This window comes from Prionailurus bengalensis, chromosome C2 (assembly GCF_016509475.1).
Source record: "Prionailurus bengalensis isolate Pbe53 chromosome C2, Fcat_Pben_1.1_paternal_pri, whole genome shotgun sequence".
NCBI classification, from domain to species: domain Eukaryota; kingdom Metazoa; phylum Chordata; class Mammalia; order Carnivora; family Felidae; genus Prionailurus; species Prionailurus bengalensis.
The window spans coordinates 109,125,471-109,150,196 of record NC_057350.1 but is presented as its reverse complement, the minus strand read 5'-3'; the positions used below and the strand labels follow the sequence as shown (position 1 = coordinate 109,150,196).

General features: G+C 41.4%; 1 protein-coding gene and 1 long non-coding RNA gene across 6 annotated transcripts in view; one reads left to right on the top strand and one right to left on the bottom strand.

The window, feature by feature from the left end:
* KCNAB1 (potassium voltage-gated channel subfamily A regulatory beta subunit 1) overlaps nucleotides 1-24,726 on the top strand; it is a 422,904-nt gene that overhangs the window by 384,295 nt on the left and 13,883 nt on the right. For all 5 annotated transcript variants that reach the window (XM_043595055.1, XM_043595052.1, XM_043595053.1 and 2 more), the window contains 3 exons: nucleotides 16,841-16,926; nucleotides 17,585-17,705; nucleotides 19,053-19,147. In XM_043595055.1, the coding sequence (XP_043450990.1) occupies nucleotides 16,841-16,926; nucleotides 17,585-17,705; nucleotides 19,053-19,147 (302 nt within the window). The remainder of the gene's footprint in view (nucleotides 1-16,840; nucleotides 16,927-17,584; nucleotides 17,706-19,052; nucleotides 19,148-24,726) is intronic.
* LOC122491818 lies at nucleotides 1,878-12,181 on the bottom strand. Its single transcript, XR_006299454.1, has 2 exons — nucleotides 10,081-12,181; nucleotides 1,878-2,821 (listed from the first exon to the last, which is right to left on the bottom strand). It is a non-coding gene; the product is annotated as an uncharacterized LOC122491818 (long non-coding RNA).

The window sequence follows — 24,726 nt, the reverse complement described above, 5'->3', positions numbered from 1 at the left end:
CCTTTACTCGTAAACATGAACAGAAACCCAAGGATTACCCAACATTCAAAGAGAGCCCACAGCATGAATTTTTTTTTTAAAGCCCAAATAGAAGAAAACAGAATAATTAACCGAAAATTCCAAAGAAAATACAGTTAATATGCTTGGGAAGATAAGAAAAGATACTGCATTGACGGAACAAGAGCAGAATGAAAGATCAACAAGACAGAATTGGGAAAAATATTTATACAGATTAGAAAATATAATGGCTAAAAATCTGGAAAATTGTAAAAGTCAATAAACATGCTGGACATTAAAGTTGAGGAAATATTTCAGAATGCGGGGGGAAGGAAAGACATGGACGATAGGAGTGAAAAAATAACAAAATTAAGATTTTTGTCCAGGAAGTCCAACAGCTATTTAACTAAAAGATTTCTAGAGAGAACAGATAAAATGGAGGAGAGGCAGTTATCAATAATAATAATAATAATAATAATAATAATAATAATACAAGAAAATCTCCAGATTTGAAGAGCATTAGTCTCCAGATTGTCAGTGCCTGTCAAGTACCCAGGACAATGAATGAATAAAGATTCACACAAAGGAACATCATAATGAAATTTCACAACTGAAAAGATGAGGGAACACATCCGAGAATATTCCAGAGACTATGAAGGACTGAGAATAAGGATTGTATAGGGTTCTCGGCAGCACAACTGAGACCCAGAACACCATGTGGCAAGACTTCAAAATCCTAGTCAAAGCGATGGGGAGCAAACCACAGCCAAGGCTGAGGAAATCATAACATTTTGACTTTCTCCTCTCCCAAACACAACTCCTCAAAAGCTACTTGGAAACTGTGCTCCACCAAAATGAGAGAATAACACCACAAAGAGGAAGCCATCGGATCCAACTCATTTAAAGGAAGAAGGGAATTTCCAGGGTGACAGGAAGAGAGGTGACAGCACGACAGCTGTGCAGCGGCACGGAGAGCAAGCAGTGTAGGCTGGAGCAGGAGGACGGCAGGCTCTTGGTGGGACGTTGCCAGGAAAAAGAAAAAAGGAACTCAGTTTCTCACAGGCTTGACCGTGTGCAAAACTGTATGGAGAGACATTTGCACAAAGTATGGGGAGATTTAGTAAAGCTCCAAATAAAACTGTTAATGAAGAAAATGTCAACTAAAGGCGAAATGAAAAGTTATAGAGGGAAGAAAATATAATCATTGTAAACTACTTTGCTCACTAGTGGATGTTAAGTAGGTAGTCATTAAAAAGAAAACAGAATTGGGGCATCGGGGTGGCTCAGTCGGTTAAGCGTCCAACTCTTGATTTCGGCTCAGGTCATGATTTGCCTCAGGCTCACGGTTTGTGGGATCAAGTCCCATATCAGGCTGTGTGCTGACAGCATGGAGCCTGCTTGGGATTCTCTCTCTCTGTCTCTCTCTCTCTCTCTGTCTCTCTCTCTCTCTGCCCCTCTCCTGCTTGTGCACTCTCTCTCTCTCTCTCAAAATAAATAAACATTTAAAAAAATGTCTCTTAAAAAAAATGGAAACATAGAATATGAACTTGACCCTAAACTGAGATGTGAATATATTGAGAAGATAGGATAGAACAGTGTATGAACGGGAGCTAAAACTCTGACCTCCACTAGAGGTCAACTGATAATGTCTAAAAAAGCAGGACCAAGGGAGTAATGCGTAAATATTATTGAGAAATGTAGAGATTAATACTAGAATAAAGAATGTATGTTGTAAGTGGTTACCTCTGGGGTACAAGCAGAGTCAAAGGTCTGCGGCTTTTGGTTACAAGCCTTTTAGCACGGACTCTGTACGTGATGTGCACGTATTACTTTGACACAGCCGAGGAGTCAATCAATAACCACACACATACACACACAGATGAGATAAAAATGCCAGGGGTATTGAGTTGTCAGTATTAACTATGATCTCGTGGCTGTCAAGGTCCAGGCACAGTCCTTGGGGTTTATAAATACACAGTCAAGTTCTCCTACTCCTGATTCCACGATCAGAAGCCAACCCATCTCTCACTGCCTCCCTCCAGAAACATGCCAGCACCAGAGACCTACCCGCCATCTCCCAAACAAGCTGTGCTGAGCCAGACTTCTTTCCTCAGAAACCTCTAAAGCAGGCTGTGCTATATAATCTGTTGCAGGATGAGAAGAACACATAATTTCCATTTATTTTACATCTTACTATTTTTAAAGTTTCTATTTATTGAATATATTTTATTTTGCTATTTTAAACCATCCACTGATAGAATTTCAAACATTAAAAAGCAGTAAAAACGGTAAAAAAGATTCCTACGTACCCCTCACCCAGATGCCTTCAAGTGTTAACATCTTACATAACCAGAGTACAATTATTAATATCTAGAAATTAGCACTGACACAATAATAATACATAATCTACAGACCTTATTTGTAGCTCTCTGATTGTCTCACTAATATTCCTTTCTGGTCCATTTCTACTTTAAGATCACACATTGCAGCTCGTCTTCCTGGGTCTTTGGTCTCCTTTAAGCTGGATCCATTCCTTGGTCTCTCTCAATCTTGACAGTTTAGGAAGTAATTAGCCAGTTCTTTTGTAGAATGTCCCTCAGTTGACAATTTTCAGATATTTGCTAGTGATGAAGACATTTTGGGCCGGAGTACCACACAAGTGATGTTGTGTCCTTTCTGGTGCTTCATATTGGCGGTAGGGTGCACATAATGTTCATTTTCCCTGTTACTGAGGATGTTAACTTTGATCGTGTGGTTAAGATGATGTCTACCAGATTTCTCCTCTGTAGAGTTACTCTTTTTCCTGTAGTATGTCCTGTATTGCCTAATATAAAGTATGTATATGGTTATATACCTAATGAGTATGTTTGGGGAAAATACTTAGGAACTGTGCAAATATCCTGTTTCTCATCACACTTTTGCCTACTTAATTTTAGCATTCCTCAATGATTCCTGCCTGAAAAAAAGTACTGTGGTGTTTGCCAAATGGTGATTTTCTATTTCTATCATACTTACATTTTTTCGGTTGGCATTCTACTGTAATGAAGTGCTTTCCCTTCTCCCCTTGTATTTATTTATTCAATTATTGAATAGTTATTCAATTTTTTCAATTATTTATATCAATATGAACTCATAGATTCTGATGTTATTCTATGATTTCGAATTCATTACTATCATTATCTATTTTGTTACTCCAGCTGCCCCCAACGTGTACATCCGACGTATCTTGGCCATGTCTTCCATCATCACCTGACGTGCCTCCATGTTTGTTTTTCGAGGACTTTTGCTTTCCCAGCACAAAATGTTCCAAGCTCACCTGTGCTTTCCCCAGCCCTGTAACCAGCCATTTCTCCAAGGAGCCCTGGCCCTTTTAATGGAGTATAGTATTTTGCAGCCAGGATCTGAGTTCTATTACATATTTTTTTTTAATAACATAACAGCTTTGAAGCACAGGTACTTATTTTACCTGATAAACTTAAAAAAAAAAAACAAACATGTTGGGAAGCAAAAACATTTTTGAAATCAAGAAGCACTGCTCATTGTTTCCTTGGCCTGAAATGTCCCCTAGGAAGACATCCTGATCCCCTTAGCTGGAATTAGGCACTCCTCCTTTTTCACGTGTACAGCATGATGCTTCTTCCTCCATTTCGCACTTCCTTTTTGCCGCCTTACGTTGTCGATGGTAGTTCAAGAGAGAAGAACAATTCGGGAACTAATGATCTCCTTCTCCATGGTTCTGTGTATCCTGTCAACTTCCCACATTGAAAGAGGTTCATGTGTAAAAGGCAATGAAGGCCAAGTAGGGAAGAGAAATGGTCCATGTCGCTGTGTCACAGAGAAGCACCATGTGGTTATACATACACACTGGGCAGGCACCCGTATGAAATGAGCGATCTCAGAAAACAAAATGGTTCCTGTCAGCTCGTGAAGGAGTTATGTAGTTAGCATTTCATCCCTTTAGTATAACCTGTCATGCTCTATCAGGGCTTCTGGTCTACTCTGCCCATACAAATCTGTCAGTGTCTGAAATTTCTAAAATACTGAAATGTCCTGCTTAAAAGCAGACTAGAGCCAGACTGCTTGCTTCCACCTACTAGTTGAGTATCCTTGAGCCATTTATTCACCTTCTTTGTGCCTCAGTTTTCTCATGTGCAAAATAAGAAATAAGAGTAACAATCACAGTCCTTTTTTGTAAGATCTTTGTTGTGATGGTTGCATTAATATATGTAAAGTGTTTCGAAAAAGTCCAGGTGCTTTTTTTAAAAAAATTTTTTTAATATTTATTTATTTTAGAGAGTGAGAGCGAGAGAGAGAGAGAGAGAATGAGCAGGGGATGGGCAGAGAGAGGGAGACAGAGAATCGGAAGCAGGTTCCTCACTGTCAGCACAAAACCTGACGCAGGGCTTGAACTCATGAACCATAAGATAATTATGGTTCATGATAACTACCTGGGCTGAAGTTGGATGCTCAACCGACTGAGCCACCCAGACGCCCCAGTTTAGGTGCATTATAAGTGCTAAATTACTGTTCATTGTTATTCTTAATACTCCAGAAGACAGAAGACCGTTATATTTATGTGAGGGAGCCTCACAAAATGTGGCATGGACATATACAAAAGTTCAGAGCAAAAAGGACTAGGTCAAACTAGGGTTTTGTGTCTAATTAAAGACCAGCCCCCAAGAGGGACAATTCATTACAACTTTTCAGTCACTGACCCCATTCTTGCCGCTCTTTGCCTTACAACTAGGCAAGCCTTTCCCCTGAAGCACAAGGAAGTTGGCTATGTGTGGAAAAGGTGGATATGGGAGGGTGACGGGAGCTGGAAAAGCCACAGACTAAACAGAAGACATTTTCCTTCCATGTCAGTTTTACTCAAAGACGTGTAAAGAAAAACATTCTTATTGTTTTAAAGCAAATACTTTATAGCATGGTGTAGAATAGCCATTTGCATAAATTTTTATGGTAAAGCCAAATCTGTCTAATAACATTTGCTGTTGTGGCCACTTTGGTGGCTCATGTGTTAGAAGCGTTTAAGAAGCATTGTCTTACCCTGAAAAAACTTGGTAAATTCTCTCTTAGCAGAAGATTCTAATAAGGAAAGTCAGGGGAAACATCCATCCTTGAGTGGGGAATGGGGAAGAAGGTGAAAAATAGGAAAGAAAGCCTGTAAGAAAGAGATTAAGGGCTTCAGATACAGACAGACAACATGTGGAACAGTGAAACAGACACAAGGAAAAGAACATGAGCATCCCAGGGCAGACCCAGGGGGACAGACTAGCCTCTTGCCACATGGCTCTTGCAGTGAAAGTGGCCCAGCCACCACTGAGCCGGCCTTATGTTTTAACACACAGAGCAGCAGGTGCCTGGCTTTAAACATGAACAGAGTGAGTTTTCCCTCTTTACCAGGTAGTTCACTGTTGAAGAGCTGAGAAAAATCATCCCACTCCACCGTATCAAGTTTAAAAGTTGCCTTTTAGTTAGTTGTCTTTGGTTAGTTACCAGATACCTGCCAAATATAGATAAGCTCTGCAGAGCCAACAGGGATTTGGGGCTCCAGTAAGTGGCATCTGCCGTTGGAATGGAGGCTTTGGCATCACTGAGATTAAGATAGCATCTTCTCTCAGATGTCTCCCGTGGTGGAACCAGGAAGTAAGGCCAGCTCTACATCTTTAAAGAAGCAGTAAAGATTGCTTCCTGTTACAGCATAAAATGGATTTGCCAGTAGAAAATCTCATTAGGATAAATATTTTTTTTTACTCTTATCGATCCTCTGCCAACCTGCTTGCTTTATTCTTACATCGACAAGATAGAATTCCTTTCAGAATAAAGTTAAAAGCGTGTCCCAAGGAGCTGACACTCAGACAGCTGTACACACACAAGGCTCCAGACGGGATAATAGAATAAGCAGCTACAGGTCGGGATTCCACATCTGTGTGGCCAATGACGGTGACATCTCACAACTGAAAAGATCAGAAATTCAAGGCTTGAGTCAGATATCTACAAGGCAATGGCAGAGGCTCCCTGCTATAAAAATATTCCACTAATAATGAATATACAAATATCAGGCACCATGTAGGATGGGTGGGGGTTAAATTTATTTTTTAGTATTTCAATGAACATTTGGAAACTGTTTCTTAGTGAGTTTTTTGATAGTACATACCTAAAGGCCTATTTAGGCCAGTTATTAACCCTCTATGTGCTTCAAATAGCAAAGCCAAAGGAATGGGCATGAAATATATAAACATGGATGAGGAGAAAGGGAAAGAGAGATTTTGCTTCATTTTGTTTGAGTATGAGGATCAGTGGGTGAGGCTGGCTTTGGCGAAAAAGTGGAAACTTGGTTTCATCAAGTTTTTCATCTTTCTGAGCCTCAATTTCTTCAACTGTGAAATCGAAATGTAGTAATACCACCTCAGAGGGCTGTAGTAGAATTTAGATGCAATAATGTTGATAAACATGTCCACGATAGAGACCAGCGAATTATAAGTACTCAATAGAGTTAGCCTTCTTCCTGTCCCTCTGTTTTTGGCATGCCCAACCAGTCCTGATCAGAGCACAGTGGAAATTGTGGGTTGTCTGCTAAGTAATCATCTCTCTTTTCTCAGATACCCAGGTGTTCATGTGGGTGGTGACCCTGCCCCCAAACCACCAAGTGACCCATAGGAAAGCCGCTTCCTCTCCCCTTGCTGGTCCTTGGTTCCGATGTGGGTTCTGGGTTATGGTAAACCAATTAGTCCCTTTTTTACCTTTGGTCAGAGTCAGTGGTTCACGTGCCCCAAACAGACTAATCAGAGTGAATCTCAGGAGTCGGAACACTGAGGCAAAAGGGCCCTGCTAAGTATGGACAGGGAAGCACATGGCCATAGACACCGCTGAGAGCCACATTAATGCTACAGAGGAAACCAGTATGGGGATAGCAGAGTGAGAAAAAAGTTGGTCCTCAGTGATTTGTTGGAACAATCAATCTGAAGCATATATAACCTCTACACTTCCAGTGACAAGAGCTGGTAAATCTTTTACAATTTAAAAACTTTCCATTGAGCTTTTAATAATTTACTTATATATTAAAAAAAAAAACAACCCAGAATCTCATACATCAAGAAGCTAGATACATCCTCATTTATCAGTAAGTAAAACTGCAGATCACGAAATACAAAGATGATCATTCTCAAAGATATCATCTTTAGATCGTTTGTATATTATGGCTAAATGAGGGGGTCTCTATAACATCTATCTTACCTTTCTATGTGTTGCTGATTAGGTGTTATTGTCATATGCCAGAATTATCTTCTACCATAATTATTCCTGATATATAAGAAAGTTTTCACTTAGCTGGTTTTAAATTAAAATAAGTTGGTTCTACTAAATAAATCTACATGGCAGGTTAATTTTTTTTTTCATTTCTGCATACATTTCATAGATCATTCATTCTGTTACATTGACTGGGGGAAATTTAAAGGTTATTTAAAGTCAGGTGTTCACAGGCATGTCACCTATGGCAGTAATAAGCAGCTGGTAACACCTGCTTTAGAATTTTCTAGACCAAAATTATCTTGGCGTTTGCTGTAAACTAAGGTTTGTGTTACCCTAAAATTCATATGTTGAAACGTAATTCCCAACGTGATGGTATTAGGAGGTAGGACTTTTGGTAGGTAATTGGGTCATGAGGGTAAAGTCCTCATGAATGGGATCATTTCCCTTGTAAATAAGACCCCAGCAATCTCCCTCATGCCTGTGAGGACACGGCAAAAAGATGGCTGTCTGCCGACCGGGAAGTGAGATTTCACCAGACACTGAATCTGTCAGAGCCCTGATACTATATTTCTTAGCCCTAGACTATAAGAAGTGAATGTTGTTTAAGCCACCTGTGGTATTTTTGTTATATGTTTATGGTATTTTTGTTATAACAACCTGAACAGACTAAGACAGCCATGTTCTATGATAAAATCTGTGGGGCTTAATTGGCAAAAGCAAAACTTTAGACGTTTTGGCAGAAGGAAAGAAAATCTTTTCTCTAATTTTAACATTTTCATTTGTATCAGAGAGATATCCCACGTCAGAAAAAGACCCATGTGCAAACTATAAAAATTCCTTTTTTAAAGATTGACTAGTAACATTGTCAAAGGGAACTTAGGCTGTAGGCTAGTTTCCTACAATCCACTGATGGTATAACTTTTAGCTTTACAGATGAAGATATAAGTTAGGTATTTAGGAAATTTGCACAACCCTGGAATTTCAGTTAACTTAAATGTTTAAAAGTCTGTTTATTCGTTGCTTTGCTCCAAACCAAATTTAAGGCAATGGGTTTATTTACTCCCATTTTTAATTTTTTTAAGTGAATTGGAATTCATTCCACTGTTCACAAATCTGTAGAATTTGACATATATAAGCACAGCACTGTACTCATCGTGGAAGCTACCTCCTTTTCATCAGGGCAGAAATCATCTCTTTACTATCATTTACTATTAGCCAAATATAGGTATTCCAAACTGATAGTTTGGAATAACCTCATTTTAGTAGGAAATAGTAGGGCCATATTTAGATTATGTTGAAGGAAGAGGTAGGATTTTATGAACCACGTTCTACATAATTATTTCTTGGAGAGTATCATCAGGCTGTAGTGGCTAGGTGAAAAGCTGGAAAGATTGGAGGTGGCGATAAGAGAATTACAGGGAAATAATGAGGATATAGCAGCACCGAAAGAAAGTTCTGTCATTGCCTTAGGCAAGTCGCTTGGCCATATTTATCTAAGTGTAAAATGAACAGTTGCTCTTTTGCTAGGGTTAAAGGGCACATGTCTGGTGGAGGAAGAAATCATATTAAAAGCATACAGCATCGCATAGCTTCCCCGCTCTGTAGGGGGAGCTGAAAAGGAATGAGGAGTCCCCAGAACAGCAGTGTCTGTTCTGGAAAAGCCACAGCAATTTCAGGCTCTTGCTTCCGGGAGCTGCTCTTATTTGCAAGCTCTGCAAATGGGAATTTTTTGGTTCTGGAGTTTTATTTCGTTTGAGAGGAGGTGAAACGTGGAAGGGGAGAGAGGCATCACAGAAGGAGGTGGGGAGATGCCATGGAACTCAAATCCAACTAAATTATCTCTCAGCCTCCACCCATTTATTCTTTCAAGGTGGATGTTAGGCTAAAGATGGCCAGGCCTTTTTACCAGTCCTACATAGGTGGTCCAGTGACTCACTTTGGAACTTACAGGTACTTACCAACTACTGTTTTTGTTCAGGTCCTTTGGACTTCAGGTCAGAGTGAGACTAAAAGTGTCCCATGTCAGTAACTTATTCCACATTTCAGAATAAGATCCAGAAATCACATCTGGGCAATATCAGAGGCCCAGTTCTAAGTGTCCAGGAAATACAGTGTTTGGTTGAGGACCATGTTCCCTTTAGGGACAGGGTAGCTACAGGGTAAGAACAATGCATTGTCCTCAGAGAGATATAGCTCCATTCTGGGGTCAGAGTTTTGAACAAGGTTTAATTTGAAAGGTTTTACTGACTTGGCTCAGTCCACGTATCGCTTTCTAGTCTCTTGAATCTTGTCTATTCTGATCGTTTTGGCCTATGTCTTGACCCAGAATGCTATTCTTTATAAGCTATCTTGTGAAGACCACTTTTTTTCTGAGTTTCAACAGCTCAGATGCAGACACAATCCCTTTTTTGGCTCTTTTTTCAAAGAGTCCTCAAATTGGAAATCTTTCTTCAAGGAAGCAAAAAGAGCTTACATTTCCCAAGTCATTCATACACATCACGCAAGAATGATAGGCATCATGTATTAAATGCAAAGGGCTGGATATAACCACACACAAGGCATTTCATGTTCACAGATACACAGTGGAATTAAGCAAACACCCTATTATTTTTTGGTCCCCAGCCCACCTTCTGCCACAGTGCACTATACACAAAGCCTTCTAGAACTTCAAAGCTAGAAGTGTCCTCATAGACTCTCTGCTAAGAACTTGCCAAGTGACTCTTTCTGAGCCTCAGCTTCTTCACCAGTGAAATGGAAGTTAACATATTATCCACCAAAACAGGTTTAAGAAACATTACCTGTGTGCTCAGTTAATATCAGTCTGCTCACCTGTGTTGAAGAAACTGAGATCCAGCAAGGTCAAGGGATATTCCCAAGGTAGTGACAGTGATGGGACAAAACCATGTCTCCTGAATCCTGGTGTGTGCTCTGTGAGGCAAAAAAAAGTCAGGCTTTCCTCAGTCAGCAAAGCTTCAAGGCTGAACGTGATGTACTCCATTGTTTCCATTCCTATAAGAAAGGGTAGTTCTCTGTCTCCAGACACTCAGTTGGGCACTGAGGGAGGATTCTCCACAGCCAGGAAGATAATAGATTGATAAAGCAAGGAGAAACCTCTAAGCCACAAAGAGGCACCATTATAAACCCTCCACCGGAAGTTTCTGAAATTAAATAGACAAATAAACAACGGTAGTTAAATAAACAAACAGCTGGTTTGGAGTAAAAAGTGTGCCCAAGTTTAGACTTATTTTTTTTATTAGTGTCTATAACTCCTTGGATGAAACCAAGCCTCCACCATTGTCCTCTCCTCTGAAAAAAGACAGGATCAGGTTGAACCATATGAATGAGACTATCAATAGCAAACCATTTCTGAATTCTAACAATGGCAATTTCATTCGGTTGAAAATATTTGTGAATTAATCTACAACATTGGTGTTTTAAAGCGGTACCTTTGTTTGCTAGGGAATATCCTTTTTGTCTTTTTTATATTGTAAAAGTATGACAACACGTTTCCAGAAATTTCCAGGAATCTTGGAAAATGGAGAACAAAATTATGTAGAGTTCCACCATATAGTACAATTATTATTTTGTGTATTTCACTGTTAACATTTTTGGAAGCATTTTTGAAATATTTTAAATATACCTTAACACAATGAGCTTCTAGCCTGTTTCCTCATCTAGGGTAAGAGGAAACTGCACTGGATTATCTCTGAGGTTTCTTTTGTTTTTATTATTCCGTGTCACTGTGGCCAGATTAACTTGAGTCCATTTTATTTGATCAAAACACTAATTTCTGCATATTTTTATCTGTGGTTCTTATGGTTTATTGTTCATGCAGTGTAACTATTTGCTTACAACTTTCAAAGCTATTGGGTACATTTCCCATGAAAATCAGTTTAATGGAAGCAACTATTTTGTTGTATAAGGACCAATTAAAAAACATGTTTATCAACACATTTTTTGCACTCAAAATAAACAATTTTATGAAGTCCTTTACCATAAAATACATATTTTAAAATACAGATGACCTACATTATTGCAAGAAGAATGTCAACATTTTAATTTTTTTGTAACTAAAATTTTGTAACTAAAATCTGAGCCTATTTGGGAAGAAACAACCGGGGCCACATCCTGCTTGCTTGTTTCTCATTTGTGTTACAATTTTAGATTTCACAAATTGATCTACACACATTATCTCAGGTCAAGCTTTGAAGAATGCCACGGGATCAATGTCGTCCTCACTTTACAAATGATGAAATGGAATACCCCCAGGAACAAAACTGACTTGCAGCATTTACAGAGGGCCAGCTGCGTGCTAAGGATACAGAGAGTAAGAGAGAGCTTGTCTGTGGCCCTTGGGTCAAAGAATAATGAATGTTTCAACCTGGAAAGGAGTACACGGGGAACATTTAACAACGTTTTTCAATAGCTTAGAGAGAGTTTTTTCAATAAGCTTAGAGTTTCTCAAACTTTGAGGTTTGAGAGCCAATGAAAATAACACAAAGGCCTAGGCACATGGAAGTAGGCTAGGATCTGGACCTCTGCCTTTTCATCAAATTCCTTGGGTGACTTCAATGTATACCAAAGTGTGTGTGTGTGTGTGTGTGTGTGCGCATGGATGTCATAGTGACTGTTTGCATGTGTACTACAGCAAATAATTAAAGCTTAAATTACAGTATGAAGCATTTAGATGAAAGAGCAGAAGAGGAAATGTGGGAGGAAGTTTATACACCCTGTAATGGCTTACTTAGGAATGGGATGAAGCAGTGATTCTCAAAACACACCAGAATTGCTTGCAGGGCTGCTTAAAACACAGACTGCTGCCCACCCCCCCCCCCCACCCCGAGTTTGTAATTCAGTAGGTCTAGAGTAAGACCCTGGAATTTGCATTTCTAACAAGTTTCCAGATGCTGTTGATCCTGCTGGGGGGCCAGGGGGCTGCGGGGCAGGGAGTACACTTAGCTAAGATTGGTATAGACAAGCACAGTGGTTCTAAACCCTGGCTGCACTCTAGAATCACCTGGGATGAGTTTTTAAACTGCTGATGCTGGGGCCTCACATCTAAAGATTCTGATATAAAAGAACTTCAGTGGAGGTCTGATAGTATAGTTTTCATGTTGTAGTGTGTTTTAATGTGCAGTCCCTGATGAAAACCACCGCTTCCTGGAAAAGCAGAGGGAGTTGCATTCTGTCCTGGGTTGCCAGATTTAATCATGTTTGTCTGCATATCCTTTCCCAGAGGCAGGTGTATTACAATGCACATAAAAACCTTCCTAACATCCTTTTCCCACCTGGAATGCATGCCGTGACAGGGGTGCTTTTAAACCGCCTCTCCAGGAGACAGGAGTAAAACCACCTAGACTCAGTTGATTTTTTTCTTTCAACAATGCTGCCCTCTTGTGTCCTTAAACAGTAGAATTGTGTAAAAGCCCCCTTCAGCCATAGCAGTATGGCAAGTTCTTGCTACATGGCTAAACAACTTGGGGGATTTTTCTCTGATGGAAGGGAGGAAGGGAGGAAGGGAGGGAGGGAGGAAGGGAGGGAGGGAGGGAGGAAGGAAGGAAGGAAAGAAGGAAGGAAGGAAGGAAGGAAGGAAGGAAGGAAGGAAGGAAGGAAGGAAAACAAATTTAACATTCATTAAGTTTAATTTTTAATCTATGGCAACATGAATCTCCAACTGCGGCCCCTCAGTTCTCCCGCCATTTTTGCCTGCATTCAGTGCTGCAGCCTCCTGCAAGGATAAGAACTACCAAGAGTTCCTCATTCTGCCAGAGTCAGAAGCCCAACAAATCCGGGAGGAGCAAGAAATTTGGGGCAACTAAAAGATTTGGGGCATTAGAAAGTCTTGCATCGGCTTGTCCATACTCTGAACCACTCATGCTTACCTTGTCCTCACACCCACCTCTTTCTCACTTGAGTGATAGCTTATTGGGAATAGAATTCGTCGGGAGCTCCCATGTCTTCCCCCAGTGAGTTTGACAAACTTGTTAGGGTTCCACCATCTGGAAGAAGTGTCCTCTGCACCTCATGGGTACTTTGCCCGTCCTCTATCTCACTGTAACAAGTCTTTCTCTCCCTTCTGGCCTAGCCCCCAGCAGGGATCATCAACAATCCCTCCCCCCCCCCCCCGCCCTTTTACATCACTCCAATGGGACACAGGCTTACTTTTCACATCTCCCATCTTCACAATAAATCTCTCCTTTGACCCTCAGTACCCCTTCAGCCATTGAGCCATTTCTGTGTTTCATTCACTTCCAAACTTGAAAGAGTCCACTCAGGTTATGCCGAAAGCCCGTCTTCCCCACACCCTTTTTTTCCATCTGCTCCAGCCTGGCTGTGGTCCCATCGCACAACTGACACTGAAACAGTTCTTCTCATAACCTACAAGGACCTCCCTACTGTTTGGCCAAACCCAGCAGGCACTGTTTTAGTGACCTCTGATCTGAACGCTCACAGTGTTCCACTCTGTGGGCACAGGTCCTTCTCAGAGCACTGTCTGCTCTTGACTCTGAAACATCCCATACCCTGGCTTCCTTCCCACTCCTCTGGCAGCTGATAAACTGGAACCCTGCAGTGTCCCCTTTGACTCCTGGGCTGGCTTGTAGAACCTTTTCTGTTTTCTTGACAGACTCCCCGTATGTAGGCTCATCCACTTCTGTGAATTTAAATACAACTAACAGACTGATCACTGATAAACATATCTTCTCCTGCCCGGGTTGCTGACCATGTCGTTTGTCCACTGATTTCTACCTGATATTTTCCCCTTTAGGATCTCACAGGCATTTTCATATGTTTCACGTCCAAAGAGGAACTCTTGGGGTGCCTGGTTGGCTCGGTCACTTGAGCGTCTGACTCTTGATTTCGGCTCAGGTCATGATCCCAGGGTTGTGGGATTGAGTCCCGTGTCAGGCTCAGCACTCAGCATGGAGCCTGCTTGGGATTCCCTCTCTCTCTTTGCCCCTCTCCCCCACTCACTCTCTCTCTCTCTTAAAAAAAAAAAAAGAAAAGAAAAGAGAACCCTTAATTTTTCTCTCTAAACCTGTTGCCCCTCAGTCTTCCTCATCCCTGTAAATGGCCAGATATCTGGGGGATCGCCTTGATTCCTTCCTTTCCCTCATTTGCTACATTCAGTCCATCCTCAAGTCTGGTGGATTCTACCTCCAAAATATATTTTGAATCCATCCATGTTTTGCTGTCTTTACTACCACCACCCTCATCTCCTGCCTGGAACACTGCATTCCTTCCTGAAGATCTTCCTGCTTCCTGCAATCCCTCCCCCTCACAACAGATTCCCTGTAGCAGAGGCAGAAATAGTGTTCAAAAATGTAAACGACATCCTCTCATTTCCTTACCTAGAGAATGCTAACTTCCCATTAAGCTTTGAATAACATACAAACAACATGGCTTGCCCTCTGCCAACTGTATCTTCTACCCCGTCCTCCTTCCTTCCTAAGTAAGCTCCTGCCACAATGGCTAGATTACTTTTTTGCCAGAACTCCCTAAGCTCTGTCCTGTGCATGCTGTTCCATCTGCCTAGAATGTTCTTTCCTTGCGCTTCACGTGGCTGGCTCCTTTTTTATTCTTGATGCCTACACCTTCCTCCTTGGGGAGACCCTCCTTGACCTCATTCCTTATCTCAGCCCCCTGTTTGTTTTCTTCATAACACTTCACATTTTGTAATTACTTACTTGTGTATGTCCCCATTCTTCCTCCTCTCAACTCTAAACTCCCTGAGTCCAGGAGCTCTGTATGTGTTTTGCTCACAGATGAACCCAGCAGCTGGCCCAGTCCCTGGCAAATAATTAGGTTTTCAATACGTGTATGGTGAATAAGTGAGGGAAGGTACAGGAAGTCACAACCGCCACTTGACTTTAACTGCTCTTGTCAAAGCCTCAGTGACAACGATGTGGCCAAGCCATTAAACTGTCCTATGCTCATTTTACTGATTACAGAATAGAGATAGGGGAGTGTCTTGGGTTCAGTTTATTCCCTGTTTACCTCATCCGTATTTACCAACATGTTTGATTCACCACAATATCCCCAACACCCGGCGCTACAGACACTTAATGAATACTGCTGATGGAATGAACTCCTGAGCTCTGAATGAAACAGGATGTGAAAGGAAGGGGGCCGGTGCAACCGTGGAAGTGTCGGAGCAGAGTGAAAACTTCTGGGGAGAGATTTAAATGATGGCTTTCTACTTCTAGAAATGTTCATCAAAAGCGCTCATTTCCATTTGTATAATAAGAGGAAAGTGTTTCAAGTAGCTTTTTTTTTTGTATCTCATTTGCTTTATAAGGGAGAAGGACCTTAGAGTTTTAGTTGCTGGGTGATTACTGAGTTCTTACCTGATACGTAGGAGTCTCTCTCCAAGAAAGAAAAATATTTTTCTTATCAGCCAAATTCCACCTCTGTTGAGAAGACGATGGTGAGTAAAAGCATTCCCATCGTCCAAACAAATAAACCAAGGGCAATTTAAAAGCCAAACAAGCAAGAAAGCCAAGTCTCTAACCCTGGCTGTTTCACTCCATATCCTGTCCCCTACCCATTTAGATACCAATTTGCTTGTGACAAATAAAATAAGAATATATCCACTTCAACTCAACTTTGAGACAAGGATTTGCTTTTTCTGAAAGACATGTACCCTACGGGTATTAGTAGGACACAGAGAAGTATGAGGCCTGCAACCCCTTGAAAATTGTCAAATAACCTGGCATCCTAGGTGTTTTGACCCGCTTTGTAAAAGAAATCCAGCCACGTCTTTGACTTTTTCCACGCCATTGAGCGTGAGGTTCTCCATGGTCTCTGGTTTTGTATCACATCTGGCTGGTGCCAGGAGAATTAGCTCAACTCTAGCTCTCTGGGGAAAGGATTCATTCTCCCGTTTAGGAAATGTGATGTCAAGCTGAAAGAAGCTGATGAGCAAACTCAGTGGGGCCACAAACAGGCCCTGGTGAAACGCATCACATGGATGTCTTAGAATAAAGTTTAGTTCAAAGTGGTCAAGGACAGGGTGTGCCATTGTGGGCTGGGAGCCACTGTGGCTCAGCTGTTTGTTCAGCATTTAATATGTTTATCTTTCTGCTAAACACATTGTTGTTGAGTCATCTCTATTAAACAGACACCCTGTGTGAGGCCCAGCTCTGCAAATCCAACACACGAAGACAGGCCTTCTATCCTCAGTGACCTTACATTCTACACAGTCAAGATAAATGCTTCCTCTTCTTATTTTGGTGAACAAGGTACCCAGGTTTTGAGAAAGGTTTAATCATATGTCCTTTAATCAGGCCAGCAACCATGAAGTAATAAAAGTAAAGGAAGAACTTAAAGTGGTCATTATGTTTTTAATATCATTTAGTGGTATTGCTGCAAACCGAAAATGGAAAGTCGAATTATCCAAAAGTACCAGCAGCCTCCACACCGTCAATATTTCATGTTAGACTATTATGTTGTCACCGGTGTCAAAGTAATTCTATTAATAAAACAAATAATTGCATTAAGCTTCTAACATTTGGGCAGGCGGAAAAAAAAAAAAGATCACATAACTCTGAGAATTAGAGAAACTAATGAAATGCTGTTTGGGCTTCTACAGAAATTGTTCGAGCCATGACACATGTGATAAACCAAGGAATGGCAATGTACTGGGGGACCTCCCGGTGGAGTGCTATGGAGATCATGGTAATTTCATTTCTGTTTTTAAACGGCCATTAAATACCTTATTATTATTTTTCAGATACAATGTGTAAATTGCAAGGCCTTTCGCAAACGTTCTTAACAATCACCCTGGCACTAGAATGCTATGATCAATTCTGTCGTTACAGAGATGGATATGGGGCCGGATCTCATCAGGTCACAATACAACAGTGAAGGTGCAGGTCTCTAACAAGAATCATATTCTGTCATGTTCTTCAGTGGCAAGAGGATACAATGGATTCCCCAGCTAGTGACATACATGAACAAAATAGTCTGGCTGCCTTTTTAAAAACTGTGTTAAATGACTATACTGTTTATAACATGCTAATCTTTATATGTTAGTGTGAGTTATTTCTTTAGGAACTTAAATTATAGGTTTTATCATGGACTATTACGATTCACACTTTGACTTATTTGCCCTGGACTTTACTCGGTCCAGACCCTCCCAAAGAATAAGGATTTCTTGCATTTGATATTGCTCTTAGTGAGATTGATGGCCTTAACATCGCTTATTATTTGGCATCCTACATGTTTCTTGGTTTCTATTGATTTCACTAAAACGAAGTTTGCTCATGCATACGAATCACAGGGCAGCCTTATTTCTCATCAGTATCAATTCAGCTGCAATTTTATTTCTCCCCAGGAAGCCTATTCTGTAGCAAGGCAGTTCAATATGATCCCACCGGTCTGTGAACAAGCTGAGTACCATCTTTTTCAGAGAGAGAAAGTGGAGGTTCAGCTACCCGAGCTCTACCATAAAATAGGTAATCTTCACAATCAAATTTACTGATTATTTTTAACAATAGAAGTATCAGTGATCTGGAAAAAAAGTATTACTGAAATGCTTTCCTTAATGTTCCTAATTAACATAGAGATTGTAAGAACTCTCCATTTCAGAGACTGTAAAGACATCGGAAGTCCCTAAAGGGTAGTCTATAGGGTATTACTGATGAAATCCAATCAGTTGTAAATTGTGACTGGCGTATAAGCTGTACTCTGTAGGTGTTCCAAAAACTGCATATAGAAAGAAGGGCAGAAACAAGGAATGAACTCATTTTTTCGTAGGGTGCTTCTCTAGTCAAGGCAGGCATCTTTGAGTAGATTATAACTGCCTTTCCAAAAAAAAAAAAAAATTATGGGTATATACATCTAAATCTTCAACTCCGTGCCTGTTAGAAGTTAGACACGGGGAGTTCTAGAATACCTGACAAGCCTAGCACTGCGTATCTATGAAGGTAGATGTCATAATTTCAAGGAAAGAAATATATATGCAACATATACATAAGAATTTTGGACTATCAGAAAAATATGAATAAGCCGTGTCCAGACTTATTTATGAAAACACCGTTCAGAGATAACTTTCTTCCTAAAAAATAGAGGTTCCTAAACTATAGAGCAGGAAAAGTACTGGCTGAGGGGAAAAAAAAGAATAGAAAATTCAACAGCAATAACAGTTACAATTGCTGGCACTTGCTGTGTGTCCAACATGCAGCAGGCACGGGGCTTCTATGTACCAGGCACTATTCGCGCAGAGTGGACCAGAGAAGCACTGACGCATCCTCCTGTGCAAGTCATAGTGCTTGTCTCTGAGTATAAAAAGAGACGTCAATTTTGGACATCAGGAAATTATGAATGAGCCACAGTTTCAGGCTTGTTTGGCCTGAAGACAAGGCCTGCTCCCTACAACTGACAGGACATGTTCAACTGGTTTATAAAAATGAAGCACGACCGGGGCGCCTGGGTGGCCCAGTCAGTTAAGCGTCCCGCTTCGGCTCAGGCCATGATCTCATGGTGCATGGGTTTGAGCCCTGCATTGGACTCTGTACTGAGAGCTCAGAGCCCGGAGCCTGGTTCAGATTGTGTCTCCCTCACTCTCTCCCCGTCCCCTGCTCAGGCCCTGTTCCTCTCTCTCTCCCTCTCAAAAATAAATAAACATTAAAAGAAATTTTAAAATGAAGCACAACTTGTAAATAACTAAAATGTAATGGAAAGAAGTATACTGACTTATCTGACTGGCTGTTTTCCTATAACTACCCAAGTCCTGTTTAAGTACTCCCACACTTTTGCTCTCAGTTTGCACAAGCACCATATTCAGTTTCCTTCTTCTGCAGGAGTTGGAGCAATGACGTGGTCTCCACTTGCCTGTGGAATCATCTCAGGAAAATATGGAAATGGAGTGCCTGAAAGTTCTAGGGCTTCGCTGAAGGTACTTTCCTCCACTTCTAGAGAGAGAGTCTGGGGATGGGAGAGAGGGAAGAAGACTGAACACAGCAGCTTGGCAGCAGCCTGTGGCTTCCTGGCTCAGGCACAGCGCGGCCTTGGCCGGCCGGGCCACTGTCTTTAGGCAGGCTCTCCTGAGCCCCGGGGAGGCCTCTGCTCCTGGCTGGGCGTCAGTCAGGCGTTCAGAATCTGTCAGCACAGAAAATTCTCTGGGGACGAGGAGGAAGTGCCCAATGACCTGGTTGCACTTACGGGGGATCAAATCCCTAGCTGTTATTCTTAGGTTAAAGAAGGCATTTCATTCCTGCTTTGAAACTGATGAAATGTAAAATCCCTTTTCTTTATAAGAGGATCTATTTTGACTTTATTTGACCAAACAGTTGGGCCTGACCAATTGTAGCTGAGTATGGCCTGAGGTTGGTTGATGTTGTTTACTGTGTGGGGTGGGGGGTGGGGGGGGGGGCAGGTTAAGGAGGGAGGCTTTGGGAAGCCAATGCATAGCCAAGCAAGGATCTGACACTCAGGCTCAAGGCTGGTATTTTCACAGGGTCAACTGGCCGCTGAGTCTTACAGTTTAAATTCTTCTCTGAAGCATAAAGGTATTCAACAGCAGTGACATAAAATTACCTCCATTCAGAGTATCTGGATGATTAATTCATTGTAGAGTACTCCATACATCCCTCATTTTTATTATTATCATTAACATGTCTGTTTTTAAAAACTTGAGACAATGTATAATAACATTAGAATCACAAATGGTAATGTCAATGGAGAGAGAATAAAGACATTTTTAAAACTGACACACCAAAGCCCCCTAAGAGAAAGCCGAAGTCTGACACTGCCTCTTGCCTCCAAAGTTAGCAGGGGAACAGCTCAAGTCAGGCTCAAACCACCAACCCTGTAATCAATTGTCTGGGACCACTATGTGCTTCGCTAATCAGAACAGTCTCAAGGTTCTGCGTCTCCCGCTCTCCTTTCTGCTTGTTACAGTTGACCTATTAGCTAGTTTGTTCTCTAAAATAATACACTATAAATATCTCCTAAAGCATGGTGACAGGGCTGTTCCTAGCTTAGCATTGTCACAAGATGTAATTATCCTAGAATATTAATTGTGGTCTTGCTTCTGAAAACTGCAGATTGTTCTGAACCAAGTTTAAATATATTAGCAAGGAAAGACTAAAAGCATCTTAGGGAAGGTATGAAACAAAAATGGTGAGGAATGAGTGAAGATGGAAGGGAAGCACTGAAAAGTGCGATTTTACTGAGCACCTACTATGTGCCACGCCCAGGGCTGTCTTTACTCATCTCCTTTTATCCGCACAAACGTGAATGGATACAGATGACTCTTGATCAGTTGTAGATAGGCATGTTGTCTTACATTCTTTCAGAGACGTTTTAAAACACTCAAAGTACTTCCACATATGCCATACAAGAGGGTAAACCTTTTCAGATGTAGAAACTGAGCCAGCACAGAGGTAAGATAACAATCTAAGAGCACAGAGTCAGATAGAGTTTATACTAGAACCCGGGTGTCTTGGCTCTCGGTTTATCTCCCCCTGAGACATTTTTGTTTCCCTGCAAACCCAGGTTTTTAATGAAGGAAGAAGTAGCTACACTGTATTTGGAGCGTTGATTGGTTGACCTCCATCATTGTTTGGGAAAAGCTTACAAACAGCTAAAAAAAAAAAAGAAAAACAAAAAACCCAACAAAAGAAGAAATTAAATAAATAAATAATAAAAAAGAAATTAAATAAATAAATAATAAAAAGAGAGACGAAGTACTTGAAGATGGCTAAGTCCAAAAGCAACTCAGAAAAATATTTCTATTGTTGACGTTGATAAAGCCAACATCTATTGAAACATCCTTAACAATAAACGTGAAAGGCTTTCAACAGGTGAAAGGCATCTATCTGATCCCAAAGCAGCTTCTTTAGAGCTCCAGACTCTCAAGGCTTCCTAAATCATTAGCCTGAGTATTTTCCATAGTGCTATATGTGCGCTTAGAAAGGCCACTTGAATAGAGTAATTGAAGCAAAAAAAATTAAAAATAAAGAAAATAAAGATAGAGCGCTAGGCAAGTAGATAAGTCAGTGAGCAACTTTTACCTCCCCCCACCCCAAATAGAATGGCTGGCGTTTCACATCAGCTATTGTAAGTCATACCAATAAAATAGACACTGATATTTCTTGCCGTTGTAAGTACTGAACTTGTATTTGAAGGTAAATTAACACAGTGAGAACAAAACCTATCTAGGGGTCTTTTAGAAAGCAGTATTACCCAGGGGTTTTCTGGAGGCTGCATCTGGCCCAATGCTCTAACAATGACTTCTAGATCTTTTGTCATCAGCTCTGTCTCCACTGCTGAGCTGTATACTCCTACTTCTTCACGTCTGTTAGACATCTCCCATGGGCATTAGTCATGCCTAGTGGAATCTATTGTCTCCCCTCACCCCCCCCCACCCCCGCCCCCAGAACCTGACCTTCCTTCATAGTTAACAGTGCCTCCACCCTCCATCTGGCCATCCCAGTCAGAAGCCAAGGGTTATGTCAGACTCTTCTCCCTCCCTTCTCTTGTCCAGTGGGGCACCCACTCCTCCAGGTCACATCCTGACTTTCTATGGCCCATCCCCTGCACAGCCCTTGTTCAGATTGTCATTTCTTACCTATTTTGCTGCAGTAACCTCCTATCTATACTCTCTGATTTTTTTTTCCCCTTTTGCCAACTGCCCATCACGGTGACCAATTATCTTTCTAAAAGACTAATCTGGGGCGCCTGGGTGGCTCAGTCAGTTAAGCGTCTGACTCTTGATTTCGATTCACATCATGATCTCACGGTTTGCGAGTTGGAGCCCCACATTGCCCTATCAGTGCAGAGCCTGCTTGGGTTTCTGTCTCCCTCTCTCTCTGCCCCTCCTCCACTTGCTCTCTGTCTCTCACTGAAAGTAAATAAAAATTTTAAAAAATAAAATAAAATAATAAAAGACTAATCTGACCATATCATAGCTCTGCTTAAAATCTGTTACTCACTTCCCACTTATTGCTTATAGGACAAAACCCAAATTCAACAGAAAAGCATCCAAGGAAGTACCCTTGGGATCTAAGTTGTGCACACTCTTCTATTGTCTCTCCCTATATTGTATTACTATATTGTTCACCCAAAACGCACTGTTCTCTGCCTCCTAGAAATGCCCTCCTTTTCATTCTGCTGCAGAAGCCCTAATCTCTAAAGACAAAGCTTGGTATTCTTCACCTCTATGAAGCCTGTCCTCACTTTATAAAACTGAATCATTTGCATCTTCCTCTATTATCCCATTAACACTTCTTACAGAGTCAGAATTCTCCATTTGCAAGCCACAGAACTTAATTCAAACTAATTTAATCAAGGAAGGAGGACAGACACTCACTGGGAAGAGCAGGATGGGGACAGTCTCAGGGTTGACTCCATCCATAAACTTGTACAGTGTCAGGACTCCCCATCTCCTCTATTTCTCTCTGCATGTGTGCATCATCTTCTACTGCAAATGGGTCCTCCCTATGAGGCCAGGAGCAGGAAAGCTGGTGTTTGCAGGTTTATATCTGTAAAGGTATGTAACATGAGAGAATAGCGATCTATCTTTTCTTTATGACTTCAGAGAAGACTGGCCAAGCCTGGGTCATGTGCCAACCTGTTAGACCAATGACAGCCCAAAGGGTAAAGTGCTATGACCGGCTCACATTATGCACCATTGTTAGGGGCATTTTCCCCAAGGAGGCAGTATAAGCATGGCTTCTGAGGCAATCACGGAGGGAGACACCCCAACTACAAAACACTTCTCAAGTTACTGGACAGTGATTTGTGAATACCTCTGGGACGGACAGTGAAACTCAGGTAACGTCACAGAGCCTGGCACATGATAAGTACTCAGTAAGTGTTTGTTGAATGAGTGCAGTGAGCCATAAGGGAAGATCAACAAAGTCTGATCAGCAGACCAGGTATGTAGTTTTTAAATAGAAATTGTAAATAGAAATGAAAAGTACAATAAAATTTATGGGCAGCTCTTTCCTGTTGCTGGCGAAATGCCTTATAGAAAAATCATAAATGAAAATGGGAATGTCAAATGAAAATGGGAACATGCAAACTTAGGTGCGTCAAATGGGAAAAAAGAGGCAGTTCCAATACTCCAGGTGTTCACATGAAGAAACTGAGAGTATTGGGACGCCTGAGTGGCTCAGTCAGTTAACATCCGACTTCAGCTCAGGTCATGATCTCACAGCTCATGAGTCCAAGTCCTGCATCAGGCTCTGTGCTGACAGCTCAGAGCCTAGAGCCTACTTTGGATTCTGTGTCTCCCCTCTCTCTGCCCCTCCCCCATTTGTGCTCTCTCCCTCTCTCAAACATGAAAAAAATTTTTTTAAAGAAAGAAACTAAGGATAGTGCACATCATGGTGTAATTTCAAAAGGAAATTTTTTTAGCTTCAGCATTTTACCTAGAGATTTCAATCTTAATATCAAAGACTTTGCTGCTCTTTTGAGCCAGAGATTTTGAAGTTTTAATGACAACAGTCAGTGATCTTGGATGTTAATTATTCTAGACAAGGTCCAGAGATGACATGTGGCTGATTCTGTCCATGGCTTTACAGCTGCTGCCTTTCAATCCATTATTAACAGCCAACTGGTGGCTTCAGGGCCAGTCCCACAGATTACTCCTACCCATCACCCCCCCCCCCCACCGGGCCCCCATCATTACCTGTAAAATGGTCCCAGCATTGGGAGATGGCAAAGAAATGGGCTTTTGGAAAATTTAGAGAATTTTGTATAAAAGTAACAGCCCACTAATCTGCACAGAAAAGCTCTTTTTTTTCCCCCTTTGGCAAACAATCTACTCAGTGCTGGGCTGTGCTGAGTGCTGAGGATAGGGGGAAGAAGGGTCAGTCTCCACCTTCAAAGGGTAACTTGGGGACTTGTTAGAGATGCGAAGGAGTGAATTATGAAACGATGTGGAATCGATCCACAGGCATTGTGGAGTCACACAGGACTATCGGCAGAGTTGCACTGGAATGAGGAAGGGGTGTCTGTGCCTGATCTGAAACATTGGAGAGATCTGGTGTTACCCCGTGGAGCCCTGGTTGCTCAGATTCCTCCCTCACTGTACTATCGGCTGAGCCCCTCCTCTATGGCAAGCACTGTGTCAGGACTGCGGAGACTGCGATGAACAAATAGCCCATCCTTGCCTCCCATTCAGTTAGGTCAACATATAACCACATCACTACGGCACTGGGGTAAGCAGTAGAATAGGGTTGGAAGAAAAAGCCTCAGCTTTTGATTCATAGATTGCTGCCTAGTCAACAAACTGGGTTTATTATTGCACACAACCACACCCACCACCAATCTTCTTAGAAAAAAACACTGGTTCGCTTCCATATTTATATTTTAATTAAGCCTCATCTCCTCCCTATGCTAACATTTTCCCACTTGTAAAGCAGTTAGAGCTATTTATTTCCAAAAACACTTTTGTTTCTTTTAGTGTGAGGAAAGCAGTATAAATACTATGCGTCTAGTTTTTAAAAATCCTAGCCTGCTTGTGTT